Source organism: Anomalospiza imberbis, chromosome 2 (assembly GCF_031753505.1).
Source record: "Anomalospiza imberbis isolate Cuckoo-Finch-1a 21T00152 chromosome 2, ASM3175350v1, whole genome shotgun sequence".
Taxonomy (NCBI): Eukaryota; Metazoa; Chordata; class Aves; order Passeriformes; family Viduidae; genus Anomalospiza; species Anomalospiza imberbis.
In genome coordinates this window covers 15,668,510-15,686,639 of record NC_089682.1, presented here as the reverse complement: position 1 = coordinate 15,686,639, position 18,130 = coordinate 15,668,510, and the positions used below count along the sequence as shown (strand labels likewise).

The following is an 18,130-nucleotide window of genomic DNA, read 5'->3' as shown; positions in this document are numbered from 1 at the left end:
TATATCCACACACTGAAAAGCAGCTGTGCTAAATAATAGATTCAATGAATTAGCCCAGAGTTGATGTAGATGTAATACTGCACTAAAGAAGCTGAGTGCTGCACACTCAGGCAAGTCTCTAGTTACTGGGAACAGGCTTAGCATTTCTTTTTTGGGATACAGAACTGGCTGGATTCTCAGAGGTAAACAACACCTGAGCCCAAGAAGGATGATTCTAGAACATCCGTTCTCAGATGCCTCCATTGATCCTCCATTCAATAACAGCATCAGCTGAAGATTAAGTGGAAAGCCAAGCACAAAGTACAGCTAAAAAACTGCAAACAGCCACCACAGCATCGCTCTGACAGGATGCCTGCAGTGCAGCTTCTGCTCAAGGCATGGATGAATCCCACATGTTTCAGGTTAAAAAATGCTTTAGATAGCAAAGGGCTTGGGTGTCCTGAGTCCTGTAACAGATAAGCCTCCCTCAGGCTTGCTGTTTGAAGACTGGGTATTTGAATTGTCTTTCAGGATGAAGACCCTGACAGACAAGAGTGGAGAGAGTGCTGTGGTTTCAGCATCTGAAATATCAGTTGTTGATCAGGAATAAGTTCTCTCTAGCAGATAGATACACATCTTGTCCTTCTAGTTTTGATGTCAAGAACTCTGTTGTCCCATGACCTGTCCATTCTTCCTCACCAAATTCTAAACCATCTCTTTTCTTAAAAAAAAAAATCCAAATAACAGCAAACCAAGGAATTAAACTATAGAAAAATATAAAAAAATAAACCAAACAATGATGGGGTTCATAAAGAGCCAGGAGACAAACTTTTGAGAGGCACAAGAGGGAGCTGGGGGAGGCTCATGGCCCCCCCGTGCTCTGAATGCTGGCACAGGAACTTAGATTGAAGGAACAGCCACAGAAAAAGAATATGGTTTATGTACAGTGGATGTCTGGACTTCTTGAGTACAATTCAGACAGATCTACAGTAAATCACTGAACCCACTGGATCAGCAACAGAAGTCTCAACATCACAGATAGGTTGGGAGCAGTGTAAGCAAGTGGACAAAGTCAGCTTTCAAACTTCACCTAAGGGATAGGTAAACCAACATGATTTAAGCAAGCAAAAATAAAGCCAACAGAACTCAAAACAAAGCCAGCAGAACTTCATATTATTATATGAACCTTTAAAATCAGATTAATAAAAGCAGAGAAAAATCTAATAGGCCATGTCATATCAGGACTAAAATTGTCCTTACTCAGTAGGGCACAATACCACAGGACAATGTAGAAGCACTTAATGTCAAGTCATGTTTAGATAGGAAGGAAGAAAAGTTAAAAGTAAAAACTAATTTCAGACACAGCATTGTATAGACCACACTGGAATTTGCTAAATTTGGGATTTTCCAAATGAGTAAAAAACAAAACAGAAAAATAGTAAAAGTCAAAACAATATATACTATTACATGCCTGGCAAATAAGATTAAGCCAAATTAAAACTTCAAACTAAGATACCAATACTCAGTATCCCTCAGCTGTAGATGATAAATTTCATTTTTACATTTGACATCCAAAGCTGGGTTTATACATCACAGACAGTTCTTCCAGAAACCTCTTTTTCTCCTCCTGACCTGATAAAAATGTACCTGTTAATAAACCCGCAGCAGCAGATATCTTGGAAACATTAAGGGAGGAGAAAAGATGATACTCATGAGCTTTTCAGTCCTGTTTTATCAGTTCAGCAGTACTTTACTCTGTCACTGCAAACTCACAGCTCCTCCCAACCATGGGCAATGGGCACTGCTCAAGGAACTGAGTGAATAGATAAACCTAAAGAGAATGAGATATTTTATGGGGGTTGTTATCATGTATCTTTGTGCAACACTGTTTGTCCCCAAGTTGGCAATGTGGCCTTTTTGATAAAGTCTCAACCCCTCAAACAATCATTGCCCCAAGAGGGAGAACAATAGCAAGGGGCAGCCTTCCTACAGAACACGGCTGCTTCATTACCCAGGCCATTGCAAGGACAGTATTTCACTGACAGGACTCAGTGGCTCAAGATGTATTTACAACTGCAGGGCAAAGAGCTGATGTCAAGCTGCAGACCTGCTCTGTGACTTAGGGTCCTGCAGTAGTATAGAAGGTAAATTTGTTTGTATTTTGAGAGACTGGTTAAATATTGTTCCAACCAGATCTGAGCAAACTCCATTTACTGTATCAGTGAACCCTGCTTCACTTCAAAAGCGTGACTCTTCTGTTTGTTCTCCACACTCTTAGGATGAGCTGAGACCTTCAAGAAGGCAGTCCACAGACAAACATTCATTCAAGCTTAAATTTCAAAGGGGACAGTGACTCTGGAATTTGCTTTTCCTCTTAGGGCAGGATGACACAATCTCTTCCTTTTACTTCTATTGTTGCTTCTTTCTATCATTAATTTTTGAGGCTTAAACATTTCCCCATCAGTGAAGTCTAAATCATACAGCAATCAATATGGACACAAATAGTAATACTAAGCAAGAAAACAAGCAGCATTAAGGTAGTATTCCTTGAGCTTAAATTTCCTCTCTTTGACTATCACTGATAAAATGTTTCTGAAATGCAGTAAAACATACAAAATCTAGAGAAAAATTACATAATTATTACCAAAACCACAAACCAGATGAAAAAAATCCGAACATTATACTCAGCAGAATTTGGTTTTACTATTAATTGCTACACTCAAGACTCATAAGTAGATTGCACTAATAAATATTTTCACAGAACTCAATAAGATGTAAACTGTCAAAACACCACCTTATTAAAAAAAAAATAGAAACAGAAGTAACTATGATCCTATTAATGCATTTTCACCATGCAAAAAGATTAGCTGTTTGCTATGATTTTGGTACTCCTATGCTTAACACAAATTCTAAATAGTGAGTGGAATAATCAAATTAAGTGCTGTGGTCAAGGCACTCTGTGACTTACTGCCTTTGCTATTTTGTTGACTGCTTATTTATACTCCATTAGTGCAGTCTCAGTAATCTACAATTACTCTCAGATGTCGTGGATATTTTTGTTTTGCTGAATTTTAGAATCCAACAGAGCTACTTCAAAATTTACACATATTTTCTACAACATATCCTATTCACCACAAGCCACTCATACTAAAAGTAAGCTATTTCATAGAAAACAATATATCTCACCCCAGACATAGGATTGTAAACACTCATGCATTAATGTGCCCTCCTATCTACATGACAGAGATGAAACTTCAAGAGCAGAATACTCCTCTAAATGTAGGAACCCACAAATCTAAACCAAACAGCTCTTCCCTTTTCTCTTCAAAGATGCATTCCCTCATTCGTAAAAGACTAGTGATGTTTTCCAAGGGATCACTCAAACCCTGTAAAGATTTGTGCCTTCACTGTGCTCTTCCTTTGAGCAAAAAGTTGTCTTTGGCTCCGAAGAGTCATCTGTTTATCCCACAAATCTTAAATCCATTTTTGGGGAGATTTACATAGCATATTTCTGGGAGATGCACCTTAGAGAACACACACCTCTGCCTTTTGCTTCAATCAACTCAACCCATTGCAGAGATTAGCCCATCTTGTAATTTCCAAGAGCAGATGACACATTAAGTGCCTCACTGCTGGTCATTGCCCTAACACATCAGAAAAGTCATAGAAAAAAGCAGACTGGAATCAAAGTGTGAGAAAAGTCAGCAACCATCACTCCTTGATGAAGCCCCATGGGCAGAGAGTGAAGATGCTGCTGGTACCTGCTTCCTCTCTCAGGTGGCTCTTTCTCAATGCAACTGCATTTTTTATCCAATTGGCACTAAGCAATAACATCATCAGTCATGTAAAGAAATGAGGAAAATCGAAAACTGGATTATTCCTCTCCTAATATAACCTCTGTCTTGCTTGCAGCATTCATCTCCAAGAGTAATCCCAAAGGAGTCTAAACCATGTATCCATGGTTCTTGCTGCTTCCTTGGAGAATGGCACAGTGTCTGTTTTGTTCAGCAGTTAAAGACCCCAAGAAAGACTGGGACGCTGCCTTCCCAGGCAAAGTGAACGTACTTGAGGTCCAAGGTGGAATGATACTTTTGTGCTGAACACGGTAATTGGAACATTCAGCATTTTTCTGAGACTGCAAACTTCCTTGGACTGAATCCTTTATCAAGCTTGTTTGTGGTAAAAAGTAAAAACTGAATTTTTGAGAAATGAGAAATACTAGACAGATTATAGTCCTATGCCAAAGTCTGATTATACTCCTTATTTCTGACTATCAGGCATTAACTTTATTATGAAGAAATTATTCCTCTGCCTATATTAAACACCAAACCAGACTGAAGCATGCTTCATTTGCACTGAAAGGTTTTTCAATTTAAGTGAAGGACAATTTCAGCTGAATGAAATGTGTCTTCAATGATGTCATTTGAGGCTAAGAAAATTATATATAATTACATTACATCAGACCTTCCTATAGACCTGCTTCTCTTTCCCAAGCATGAACAGAGATGCCAAGAATTCTACAGAGGCCCCAGAGATTCCAGGAAAGATAAAATAATAAATAATGCAGTTTAGTTAAAATTCAACAAGATACTGTGCAAATAAGTAGCCCACCCTTCTCACCCACTCTGACAAAATGGATGTTGAAGGAAGACAGCAACAGAAGAAAGATTTTTCTGGCCAAAAAGATGTGTCCACGGGAAATAACAAAGAGGTGAAAGAAGGACTATCCAGAGCCCAAAAATGTTGATGGAAAAGTGTCTCTGTCAGCCAAAGCTCGATGCATCACAGTAAAAGATACAGTTTTCTAACCATTGGTCAGAAGGTCTCTATACTCAGTTTATAAATGTGAAAGTTTGAACTTCCCATACCCTGGGATGGGATTTAGTGAGCAGGTTCAGCTGTCAGAAGTATGAGCTGATGTGGAAAGGAGCAGCCTGGCTTCCCACACAAGGGTTAATGCTGCAGGTGGGAAAGCCCCTGGAGCACCCCTTCTGATGGCACCTGCACTCAGGTCAGCTTGAGCTGCTCAGCCTGCAGGCTGGCAAAGGTAATTCCAAAACAAGTTCAGGAGCCCTCTTCTGCATTAACAGTTCACACATTTCTCAGCATTTCAAGTTTTTACTTCCTCAGGACAACTGAATTCTTGCAGCATTTCCCATTAGAGCCTGCTGGCATGGAGTACAAGATAAGAGGATGTCAGTGACTGTGGTGGGACTAATGGACAATAACTCACTAAAAGGTCTTTTAAGCTGCTTTTGCAACTCTGAGCTGAAAACCTGTACAAACCAGTTTGTAACCACACGCTTTCCTCAGACAGACCCTGCTCTGCTGATCCAGATGCCTTCCTACAGATGTCTGTATGTGTTTCAGTTCTGAGACAAAATGTTACCTGCTAACTATCTAAAAGGATAAACACATCAGGGAAGAAGGACTGTGCAATATTTAAAGAAAATCAACTCTGTTATATTCAGCTTCTTTTCTAAGGTATGGCTATGTTCTCTTCCCTCTTACTCTTTTCCACCAGAATCTGTAACATTTATTTGTAACTCTACATAAATAAAATCAAATTATGGGGAATATATATTTATGTTATTTGGTAAGCTAGTTACATATGCCTCCCTAGACCAGCATAGAGACATACCTGAAAGATTTAATCATTACTTCACCATTGCTAAGCACTGAAATGATGCAAAAAAGAACTGAAGGTCAGAGAACCAGAGAACAGTTTGGATTGGAAAGAAACTTTAGGATCACCTAGTCCCAATGCCACCTGCCATGGGCAGGGACACCTTTCACTATAGCAGGTGACTCAGAGCCCCATCCAGCCTGGCCCTGAGCACTGCCAGGGATGGGGCAACCACAGCTTCTCTGGGAACCTGTGCCAGTGCCTCACTACGCTCACAGTAAGACATTTCTAACATCTGATCTAAACCTGCCCTCTCAGTTCAAAGCCACTTCTCCTTGTCCTGTCACTACATTCCCTTGTAAAAATTCACTCTCCAGCTCTCTTGCAGGTCTCCTTGAGGTAGTGGAAGGCTGCTGGAAGGTCTCCCTGGAGCCTTCTCTTTGATTCCTATACAAACTATACCATGCATACAGTTTTATTTCTGCTACATAAAGAAATAAAATAATTAAAATAATTTTTTTAAAAAGAGGCAAGGGCATTCACAATGAGAAAATTATTTCTATGTCCTACCTACAAGTTACAACCTGAATTTGGATCTTATTCAACTTTGATTAATTCCAAAGTATCCTCAAGGCTGAAAGTTGATCACAATTTAACTTGATTTTTGGTGGCAGAAATCTTGAAGTTGGGTCACAAGAGCAAAAACAATTCAAAGGATTCTGTGAAACAAAGTATTTTGTCTAGGTACCACCTACTCAAAGTTTATCCTAAATATATCTATCTGCATTGTGGCTTTTTTACATACAGGACACTCTTTTAATCAAAACCAAAGAAAAGCATTCAGCTTGCTTTTAATAGCACAAAGTGCAAAAAAGAAAAACCTATGAAACCTACTTTTTGTTCTGCTGTCCACTTCTATTTTTGTTGGCTCCTGAGTTGCTGTGGCTGGAGGTAATTTCTTCCCAACACTCTGAAAAAAAATAATTATTCTTCTTTAAAATGTGCAGGTTCAGTTAAAAGTTGGACATTATAAAAAATAGTAATGGAAATACAAAATATAGGAGTAGAAAAGGGACAGTAAAGAAAAAGAGGCAAATTATAAACTATACTTATGTTTGTTACTGGGGATTAACTTTTTTTAAAAATTATAAAGAATTAATAAAAATGTGATCCTTTAATTTCCTTTTACTAATGTTTCTAACACTTTAAAATGATAACCCCTTTACACTTCCCTGAGTTAGGGAAAGGTGTTATTCAACACCAAAAGCAAAGCTGAAAGAAGCAGCAGAGAGGAATCCACCTGACTTCTATTCATACAAGGAGTATTCATTTCAGTCATTCTAGATTGCGTGTGATTTTTATATCGACAGCATCTCTTTCTTATTTTATTATTTTTTTATCTTTTTAGCAAAAGTAACTAATTTACAGTGAACTGCTATAATAAGCAATAACCTGCCTTAGACAGGTAAGCTGAAAACCGTAAACAAATACCATCCGCTCCCACCAAAATAAAATAGAATAAAATCAGTGATATTCATCTTTATGTATCTTCTCCTATTATTATATGCATGCTATCCCCCCTCTCTCTCAGCTTGTCTCCCTATGAAGAAAGTTTTCTATCTTTAAAATCCTAGCACTGTGTAGATGAAAAAATTAGCATAATTGTTTCTGAAAAGTCCTAGCTGCCATTCCCTTCAAGGTCTGCACAAACAGCACAAAGCTCCTCCATGCTTTCATGACCTCCTGAGTAAAAGCTTAGAGACCAGAGTGCTGAGATCTAGCCTTGAAAGTACTGAGTGCCATAAGGACCATAAGAAAACACTGGTCAATATAAGAAGCAATAGGAGTAGAGCTCTTTGAGTAGCTGAAAATTTCCAAGGTGTATAAAGAATACTGAGAGCTCAGTGTTAATAATATGTAATAATGTGTCAAAATGTATCTGTGGAAAGGACTCAAATACACACAGGGATTTCAGGCTGGTAAAAAGAGCACATGGGGAGGAAAGATAGTTCTGAGAGCTGTGCACAAGACAGCCATCAAATCCACGTTGGCAGCAATGCAGACTACGAATGGCAATACCCAAAAGCATCCCGTTGCAACTTAATTTGCAGGTGGAAGAAGAAACACCTGACCTTCTGATGAGCTTATAACTCTAATCAGAATCCAGAGTTTGTGAACTGCTAAGAATTGGAAATAAACAACAAAACTCTAGAGAGCTTCCCAGATTCTTTTCTGAGGTGGGAATGAAAGATAAGAAGCTTTAGTTGAACCAGTGATTAGGGAGGTAACAGAAAAACAGGAGATGACAGATATCTGCAAATTGAGAGGACAAAATTAAGAAAAGTTCATGACCTGCTTGTGCTGGAGAAGTTTAAAGTCAAGAAGATGATAAATCTGAGATCTATCTGCAAAGCAGTGAAAATTGTACTAGAAGAGATATAATGAAGAATTTGAAGCTACCAGGCATTTGCATTTACATAGATAAAAATACAGAATGCTTTCAAGATGAAAGCAAGACTGGGAAGGCAGCTTCTAGTTCAGAAGCAAGCATGGCAGTTCAAGATAGCTGCATGTCACAGTACATGCTCAGTCATGATCAAACCTTTATTCACATTTCCACTACATGAAATTGTTTAGGAACATGACAAAAGCAGATACTCTACACTGCACTGCAATAAAGACATGCTAACTAAAGGAACATGAAAACCCTTTAAATTAAGGGAGGTTTTGTTATTTTAAAGATTAAATTATTATGCAAGACCAATTAATTAAAGGAAATATTTTAGTAATTGCTTTACCAGACATGAATCATTGATTTTATGCCACAAAACCAAACACCATATAAACCCACAACAGGCTAAAATTTAACAAGCTACAGATCACAACAAAAGAATCATGGGCAAAAAGGAAGATATTTATGTATCCTAGTGAAAAATCCATTATGCAAAGTAATTTCCTAATATATAGAAGCAGATGCAAGAGCAATGTTTGAAAACATTATTTCATCTGTTCATTCAGGACAAATGCCTGTGCAGGTGATAAATCAATATTGGGAACCAACTTGTGAACAGAAAAGGCTATCCAAACAAGGCTGCTCTTTTATTAGGAGCTAGGAGGAAGAATTCAAATAATTTATATGAGGGTTGCATAGGACCCACTCCAGTGAGAAGGGATACCTGAATTTGTTGTGGGACAGGGAGAGGAGAAGACAAGTGGAACTGGTATTCTTTAATTGTGAGGGGACTACACTCTGGGATTTCTAGGGATGAAACAAGCATCACTGACAGGAAGAAGGAACAAAAATTGCTAATTCATGTAAATCTGCTTTCAGGTGGACCTGAATTGCCAAGGTGTTTTAATTGTCCTGTTAAGTGGTCCTAAAGGAGGTGGGGTTTAAAAATTATTATTTTTGTTTCCAGTTGGTCTACATTTGCATGGAAAATGTGTCACCACTTTCTGAAAACACCTACATGAAACTTAATAGAGTACTTTTTGTTCATAAGGAAATACCCAAGATAAACTTTTCTCACTCTAAGAGATACTGAATCCTCTGTGATCTGGTAAATCTGAAGGTTCTGCTGTAACAGGCTACAAACTCAAGTATAGCTAAGATTTGGAGACCCAGAGCAAGCATTATTATCAGAGCCACCAATTTTTCTGACAAGAAAACAAAAATGGGAGATGGTGGCATCTCCCATATAAGCCAGAAACTTTCCTCCTCTCTCTCCAGCTGTTCTATGTCACTCATACTCCCATACAGGTCAAATACCTACCACTTTTTTTAGTGGTGAGGAGAACAAAGGAAGCCCAACTTGACTTCTTGCTGATCCAATGCACATCTGCGTGACATAGACTTTTCAAAAACAGTTACTACAGGATATTTTGTTGTCTTCTTCAGTTAAAGGCCCAGTGCAATTTATGAAAACCTTCACTTCTAAAAAAAGGAAAAATGGGAGCAAAGAACACCCAATATGTTGAACTGAAGATTTCGGCATAATTCTTTCTCCTTCTTTGTTCTTCCTTTACATAAGATGGTCCAAGCCCGTCTAGACACATTGATCTATGCTACAATACTGATATCCAACTCCAGCTTTGCTGTTAGTCTTTAACCTGATTAATTCTTACCTTTCAGGCTCAGGAAGCAAGCAGATCTTACCCCTTTGGGACACTGGCACAAAACAAGACTTAGAACTTGAAGGACTTTTTGGGAATTTAGACATTCCAAGTCCAAGAACAGGATCCTCAACCCTGTCAGCAATCCCTGACATCTCCCAGCATAAACTGTCTCACTTCATTTACCTAAATCTATGATGTTGTCAATAATGTTTGCAATTAAAAGTCAAATGAAGCATCAACCAGAATGCCCATAATGGCATCTCCCAGCAGTGGCCTAAATACCAGGCTACAAAGACAAGTGAAGTTCTGCATTTTCTCTCTAAAGCTATCTTGGATTCTTGGCTGCAGAATGGTTTCATCACCAGCAAGAAGGGCAGCAAATCAATCTGTGCCCTCATATTTCTAGCCCAGTGGTACAGAGACACTCCTAAAGACTACTGTATCAGTTTCCATCTGTCCTCCTCCAGCATGCTGATTATCATAAATCCCTTTTCTAGGTGGTGGCAGTGAGCCTTGTTCCACTTACATTTCTCTGTAGATATCACTCTGACTTGCTCAGTCCTGTCACACTAGAAAAACATGGTGGAAACAGTTTGTGTTTTCTGACTCCAAGCCTAGGCTGACTCCCAACACAACAGAATATTATCAACAAAACAGGCAGAATCTTAAGTCCACTATTTCTGCAAGACAAGCATAATTAGATTATTTAGCTGTGAGACACAAATTTCACTAATCTCCTGACAAGCGAATCCTAAAGATGAAAAGGGATGAAGTGCCCTCTTGCTGCAGAAACAGCTGATAAAAGCATAAAAAATCACCATGATTTGGCATTCAGATATTGAGAGGAACGAGACAGATTTAGCAGCAACCCGGCAGTGTTAATGCTTGGATCAATGACGCCAATGGAAGGACAGTCCAGCACTAAATAACCAGTTCTGTGGGCCTCGATGGCATTTTGGTACACTGCAAATCTGTATCACTGCAGACCAGTTTTCTCTGATACTGAATTAACAGTGATTGCAAAAATGGTTGAGGTGGCACACAAAGTCAGGTAAATGGTACAATCTGAACAGCCTCATTTTCTTTCATTTATATATTTTGTCTCAACTGCAATACCTGTAACAGCAGAGAACAACACAAGAGAAACAGAACATGAAATGGACAGTATGCAAGTGATTTTTTTCTCACCTAAAGGTATGGTGGTTGTTCCCTACAACTACTGAACTCTGAGCAGAGGGAGAAAAGTAGACCTGTGACCAAGTTTCTTCCTTCAGGATATTTTAGCATTATACTTCAGGGTTTTCTGTTGTGGCTGAAAACTGACTTGTATATTTACTTTCATTATTCAGGTCTAGTGTGTCTAGAACATTTCATCTGAAAATTCAAATTGAATATGTGCACAGATAGGTCCATGTTACACTTTGCACCAAAGTAACATATTTATCCTTTGACACTCCTTTAACAATACAGGCTTCTTGAAGCAATAGCTTATTTACTCAGGAATAAAGAAAAAAGGAATTACTCAGCATCATTATTGATTTTGAAAAGTGTATTGAGGTCTGTATCCTAGATAAAATGTCATGGAAACTGTTACTTGGAATATAACTCTATGAAGATATTCTTAAGGAATACATCAGACATTAAAGAATTCAACAAAAAGGGGCTGTATGAGCTGGAAACATTAAGCTTAACATAGTTTGTCAGTTTGAATAGTGATACTACAACAATGTGCACTGGTGCTTTGTACAAGGGAGGAAAAGGCAGTTATGTATCTTTTGAACTTTTAGAATTTCAGAAAACCTCAATGACTGGATCAGAGGAAAAAAGTGCCATGTTTCTCTGACCACAATACTTCCTCTTAACATTCACCTAAGTATATTTAGATGTGGCTTATATGCATGAGAATTTTCTAATATATAGGTTTATATGCAAATCCAGGGCCACTATTAGTGAGAGTATAAAAGCTGTAGCCTTCAATGTGTCTTTACACTCTGTTTTGTAACTGAGGACATTTGTTCACAAAGAAGCAGAAATGGTTATTCGAGTCTTCTAGCTCTGAAGCAACAGGAGCATAAATCTTCTCACTGACTATGTATAATGCTGGTGTTGTGAGGGAGAAGCCCTATTAACTTTTTTTTCTAATATGCATCAAATGCTTAAGGAATGTCATCAAGTCCTCTATTCATCCTATCTGTTCTACCTTAAAATCAAAAAAAAAGACAAAATATAAAAGCCCCAAAGACTTTCAGATGTCAAAATGCTCTCACTCTGTTAGAAACAAAATAAATGTCCAAGACTTCATTTTTTCCCATGCTACCAACATTCAGCTCCACATAAAGCCCTTTCTGTGACAGCATGATCAAGTATTGCTATCCTGAGGTTTCCCAAAAGGACAGAGTTAACACTTTTCTGAAGGGTCACCAAATGGGATTTCAAAGAGGGTAATGGGAATTTTAAGAAACATTTATAGAGAAAACAAAAATTCTTGAAGAAAAGTGAACTAAGCACCTGTCTACACATTTGATTGCCTCAGCCATCTACAGTAGCTTCTTCCTCTGTAACTACTTTCTTCACAGCTTTGCTTTGCTAGAAAGACTATCCACATGCATGTACAATTATTTGTGTTTTTTAACACCAACCAGTTAGGTACATCTGCCCAATGCACTCCCAGCTAATACAGAGAGACTCAGAAGTGCACACATTTCCACTGACAGCTCAGCACGAGTGGGCCCTGCTCAAAGCCTGGTGCAGGTGAAGTTCCCTTGGCTCAGCAGGGGAGGAAACAGAGACTGGATACCTTCAGATAAGGGCTGGGACCCCAGAAGCCCCAAGCTGGAAGACAAGAGCAGTTAACGGCCTGCCCACGTAGACATGGAGAAAGAATCCAGGGAGATATTGGAAGACCCCAGATGAGAATTCACCACTGGACCAAGAGGTGCACGCAGGGCACGTGAACATCTTGTGCACAGACTGTGAGGGTGTAAAGGCCCAGGGATTTCTTTGTTCAGGGTCCCTCTCCAGAGGCACCCAGCTTGAGCTTAAAAATAAACCAACTCTGCCTCAAACCCAGGGTCCAAACTCTTCTTTAGTAGTTCTTGCCTTTACATCATTCAAAAGTTGAAACATGAACATTGCTCAGCTCTAAATACCAGATGATGCTTCCCTAAAGAATGGTCCCTCTAACCACAGCATCAAATGTAGCACAACTCAGAGAACGTTTTAGTGGAATGTCTGGTAAATGTTCCACAGAATGCAGACAACAAAGCAATTAAAGTATTTTAAGCTTCATATTACAGTTCCTTTTCACATAGTCAAACTATATTTTCTTCCATCTGACAACCTGAGAAAAGGGTACATTTTCACACTTTGTCCATATTCCAGCAGATTAAAGCACAGGTTTTTCCAACTGATGTCTTTATTAGATGACACTTGGACTTGAATGAACATAGGCCTTCTGATTTATATCTTTGTAAAGAAATGAGTCCTTTTTTTTAATTTTGAAAAAGATTTTACCTGTGAAAGGCTTTACCCTTCTGCAGCAAGATTACAGACCATTATATTTAGATGCTGTGAAAGGCATATGAGCTGCTGGCATCTCAATTCTCTCTGTCTAGACAAATCAGCAATCTCTAAATAAAAAATGATCCTCCAAATAAACATCCTCTTGCTACAAAGCAAAAGACTGAAGCCTTCATCCTACAGGAGCTCCTTGGAAAGGAACACAATTTCAGCCATCAGCATGACTCTTACCACAATTAACCAGTTTGGACAAAGCAGACAAGCCAAGAGTGAAGAAGCGGAGGCCCTATAAATGCTCATGTACATCAGTCAACTGGGAACTGACTGCAACACCACCAGTGCTTTAGAGGAAAGCAATATTCAAGTAGTCAACAAGAATATGCTGCTTGAATGTTTGTTTCCAATGGCTTTTGGAATTAGCATGCATATGCAGAAAAACTAAAGGTATCTGGGGGAAAAAATGCTTGCTAGTGTTCAATTCAGAAGTTACTTCTTGAATACAAAGAAAGAAAAAGAAAGAAAAGACAAGGTGTGTATAAAAATAGCATGTCAGTCTAAATCCTACTACAATACCCATTGCAGAGAATGGTAAACAGGTTGTGATTACATTACACCACCCTTAATTCACTTGGTGCCCTAGAAATACAGCACTGATTGTCAGAGCATCTTACAATTACTGCATCTGTCATCCACTGTCATGGCCCTGGAATCCAAGAAGACAAGCAAGCAAGCAAGTAAACAAAGCAAAGGAAACAGAACTGAGGCTCCTAGACAAGGGATATTTTAGAATAAAACATGATTTTTCTGGGGCTTTTTTTTTTCTGATTCATCACTGATGTATATTCTTCTGATATAATTCTTTCTTACAGTTGACAAGAAGCAAAATAAGTTCTACTCATTGGTTAAAATGCTTAAACTACATCAAGTCTAAGAATAAATTTTTGAATGCTTAAGGAATAGTCACATTTTATTTTGATTAAAAACCATTATATTTTTCAAAATGACTGTAACTTCTGAAATATTTAATAAAAGAAGTCACTGGTGTTTTACTTAACCATATGAAAAAGTATTTGAAAATCACATAAAAGGAAATCCTTGAAAATCACCTGCTGGACAGAGAAGGAATTATTTGTATGTTTGTGGCAGAATAAAGAGAAAATGACAAGCCTGTACTACTTTTGGCATGGCACTGAGAAGGATTACATACAGAAGAAAAGGGAGGGAGAAAGGAAGGGCAGGATTATTTAATCAGTATGTGTTGACACTCCCTATTGGCTCAGTCTGTTACTCCAAAACTAAAGATGAGACTAAGTTCTTTGGTAGATTTTCCAGGTGTGTATTTTCTTTAGGAGACGGCACTAGGTCCTGCAATTAAACTTACTTTACTGTTTTTATCTTTTATTAATCAAATTTTATCTACTGAATGTGTTACTCACAAGTGCTTACTATTTTAGTGATTATTTAGCATGATTTCTTACTTAACCACTGAAAAGCTAAGAAGTCTTAAACTTTAAGGTTTCATACTACCCCTTGCTCTGTTGTGACTACATGAGCCTCACAGTTTACATGTAATCTGCTTATACTCCTTAGTGCAATGACATTCAGCTGAGATGTAAAAAGACAAGATTTAGTGTTCTGCTGTAGTTATTCAAGATTGAGTTAACTTCATTCAAACATCAGCTGGGAGCCAGATGCCAGTCATTGCAGGCTTCCCTTTTGTCACTGGAAGTAAAACAGTCCCTTTAGCATGTAATTCATCTTTGGGATAAAGAAAGCTCCTGTCCTAATAATGCTTTTTAGTCTACAGTCTATGAAGAAAGACTGCTTGTTGCCTACAAGCAACATCACAGACACCTAAATTCAATCACCAGAATCTCATGACAGTTGCTATTTTTAAATATCTTTGTTGTGTAGTCCATGCTGCCAGGACAGCACCAGGTAATCTATCTAAAGATCTGTCCTTATCTATCTGGATCTATATATCTACAGATTAGCAGTAAATCCATAAATTCAGTTACCTAATAACTAAATAATTAAATAATGATGTTGTGGCATACAGTGTTGTCTTTATACAAGTCCTGTATTATATTTCCTATTTTGCATAGCCAATTCACAGCAACTTTCATTAAAATACACAGATTTAAAAAGTTCTTGGTTCTGGCTCCTGAAGAAGACTGAAATAGTAACCTCACTGCACATTCAAAACTAAAATTGAGATTAGGAAGAGTTTACTGTTCAATCCTTTAAAAAAAGGTATTAATTTGGATAAGTAACATTAAAAGACAGAAAACATAGAGTTTCATCATGGTGATCAGTGGAGCTGTTCAAGGATCTAAATCAAGGCTCAAGGTTTTTCACACCTTCCCAGATGACCCACCAAAGGGAAAGACAGAAACTAAGTTCGGATAGAAATAAAACAACACACTTGGAGGAAAAGTGATATTTTAAGACAGAAATTACAGGCTTTGAAACCCATAGTTGTTAATATTTTGGAAAGCAATAAAGAGCAATGAGAAGGGCTATAAAAATGCTGCATAAATTCATCCAACACTTTGGCCATTGCGTGCAGTTCTCACCTCCTTTTGCCCTCACACACAAACCCCCTGAGTTCTCAAAGGGACTGAAAAAGACAGAAAGTCACCAAGAATGATCAAACATATGGAACAGATCCCTCATTCTGGGAAAAAAAGATACAGGTGACACAAGTCTATAAAAATCAGGAGAGCAGGTAGATAGGGAGGAGTCACTCATTAACTCTTCCAGTAATAAAAATTAAGGACTCACTCAACTCTTACCAGTAATAAAAATTAAGGGCTATCAGATGAAATTAGCAGGTGCCATATTGAAAACAAACAAGGGAAGTAACTCCTTCCCACAGTGTGTGATCCAGCAGACTGGAATGCATTCACAGGAACTACAGGTGCTAAAATATTACATGCAATGAAAATGTGACTACTTGATTTGCCAAGGAACAAAGATCCATTATGGTTATTAATACAAAATTATTAGAGGCTGTTAAGACTCCCCGCAGGAATTTGTTTGTGCAACCTTCCCAACATCTTCCCCAGGCTTCCAGTACTGACCTCTCATGGAGGCACAAGAACCCAGACACAGTCCTGATCTGAACTACAGATTTCCCAGGATCTTCCAATTTCCAAGAAATATTATTCTTTAACATATGGAAATGGAATATTGAATACAGTACTCTTCAGAAAGTAAATTTAAATAAAGCGAAGTGATATCAAAACAAAGTGATAACTTAAGGGAAATTTCAAAGGATTGCTCTAACTCCTATCTCCCACCCAAATATTATCAAATACACCAAGTTCTTCAGTTACAAAGAAAGCAAAATCATAGAGAGAACAAAGATATATGGAGAAAATAAGAAAAGCCTTCAAAATTATATAGTCCTCTGATAGGACACTACAGAAATTTTCAATGGAAAAATTTCAAAACTAAGAAGTGTTTTGTGGTATGTATTAAGTCTACTTTCCTTGGCCATCTTTTGTAGTTGCCACAGAAATGGAAAACCCACTATGAATCTAAAAGATTATAAAAATCAAACACTGGATTGACAGTCAGCTATTGCAATGAAAAAGACAAATCCACAGTACAGAAATGTATATTTACATTTCCTGTTTAGCCACTTCAAACGTGTATGACCTGTAAGGTGGATTATATCCATCACAACACTACAAAATGAAACCTTGTACAACTTACCAACCTCTTGAATAAACTCTGATTTATTTCCAGTCAAGCTGTCAGGAAGGGCTTTGATAGTTACCAGCTTTTGCTGAGAAATCACTAGAGATTTAAGACATCTTGAGATGCACAATATTTCAGAGTATGAATACAAACTTCTCTCAGTGATGAAACTGATGTTTATGCTGAACTGTAACTGTATCTTCCACTTTTATGTAATTTATATTTCTGCATTTAGAGGAGTCTCAAACCTTCATAGTGGGGAAGACTTCTAATTAGAGAGGCTGCTTCACAGACTCCTAACTTCCCATTTGCAATGACAAAACATCTCTTCAGCAATTTCTGAGCTGCTTAAATGGAAAATTGCTTCTGTTCCTGTTTCCAGCTGTTGAGCTCCATTTAGAAATGACCTGAGCCAGCACCAAATGTCTCATCCAAGCACTAAAACTACCAGGTATTTAGGAGGCCATCAGTCTTCAAACCACAGATCAAGAATATCTTCAATAGCATTATGCAAGTCACCAGAGAAATCTGTGCTGTCTGAAATAACATTCAAAGAAATAAATAGGTAAACCATGCAAAGTTTTTGGTTTAACCTCTTGGATGGAAAAGGCAGTAGAAACAAAACCATGAACAGTGAAACATCATTCCCATTAAAACTCTGGCTAGCTTGGAGAGCAGAACAGTGCAATTTTGCTTTTTGCAGTGTAGTCCACAGTTAAGCCTCTTCTACCAGCAGGTAAGTTCAGATTCTAAAGCTGTTGTAACTTCATATTTTGACAAGTTCTTTAAAATTTGAAATTATGGGCAGGGAGGGGACTGGGGAAGCTTTTTTCCTTCAAACATGCTTGATGTGTTGGATAGAAGAGAAATCTATATATCTTAACTTGCATGTATTACATCATCAGTAGTTCTGTAAAATTTGGACTCCTGACATTTGATGCTGTTAGGCTGTCAGTATCAAACCATTAATGAACTAAAAATCTGCCTTCCTAAAAGGTTAATGGTGAGAAAGTGAACATAAGAGTTTAGATTAGATAGATGCCGCTGAAACAATTGGAGCGAGACATATTAGAACCACTGATGAGTAAAAACACTTAAGTAAATGAAATAAAAGGCAAGCACAGAATGAAACCCACACAGCATACTCCCAGCTGCCTGATCTCAAAGCTCTGGAAGCATGCACAT

At 38.0% G+C, this 18,130-nt stretch overlaps 1 protein-coding gene across 9 annotated transcripts in view; it reads right to left on the bottom strand.

Moving 5' to 3' along the window:
* Window positions 1-18,130, bottom strand: part of SH3KBP1 (SH3 domain containing kinase binding protein 1) — a 211,899-nt gene that overhangs the window by 55,376 nt on the left and 138,393 nt on the right. For all 9 annotated transcript variants that reach the window (XR_010995877.1, XM_068179919.1, XM_068179921.1 and 6 more), the window contains one exon: window positions 6,500-6,575. Coding sequence is in view for 8 of the 9 variants with exons in the window: in XM_068179919.1 (XP_068036020.1) it covers window positions 6,500-6,575 (76 nt within the window). In the remaining variant the exon portion in view is untranslated. The remainder of the gene's footprint in view (window positions 1-6,499; window positions 6,576-18,130) is intronic.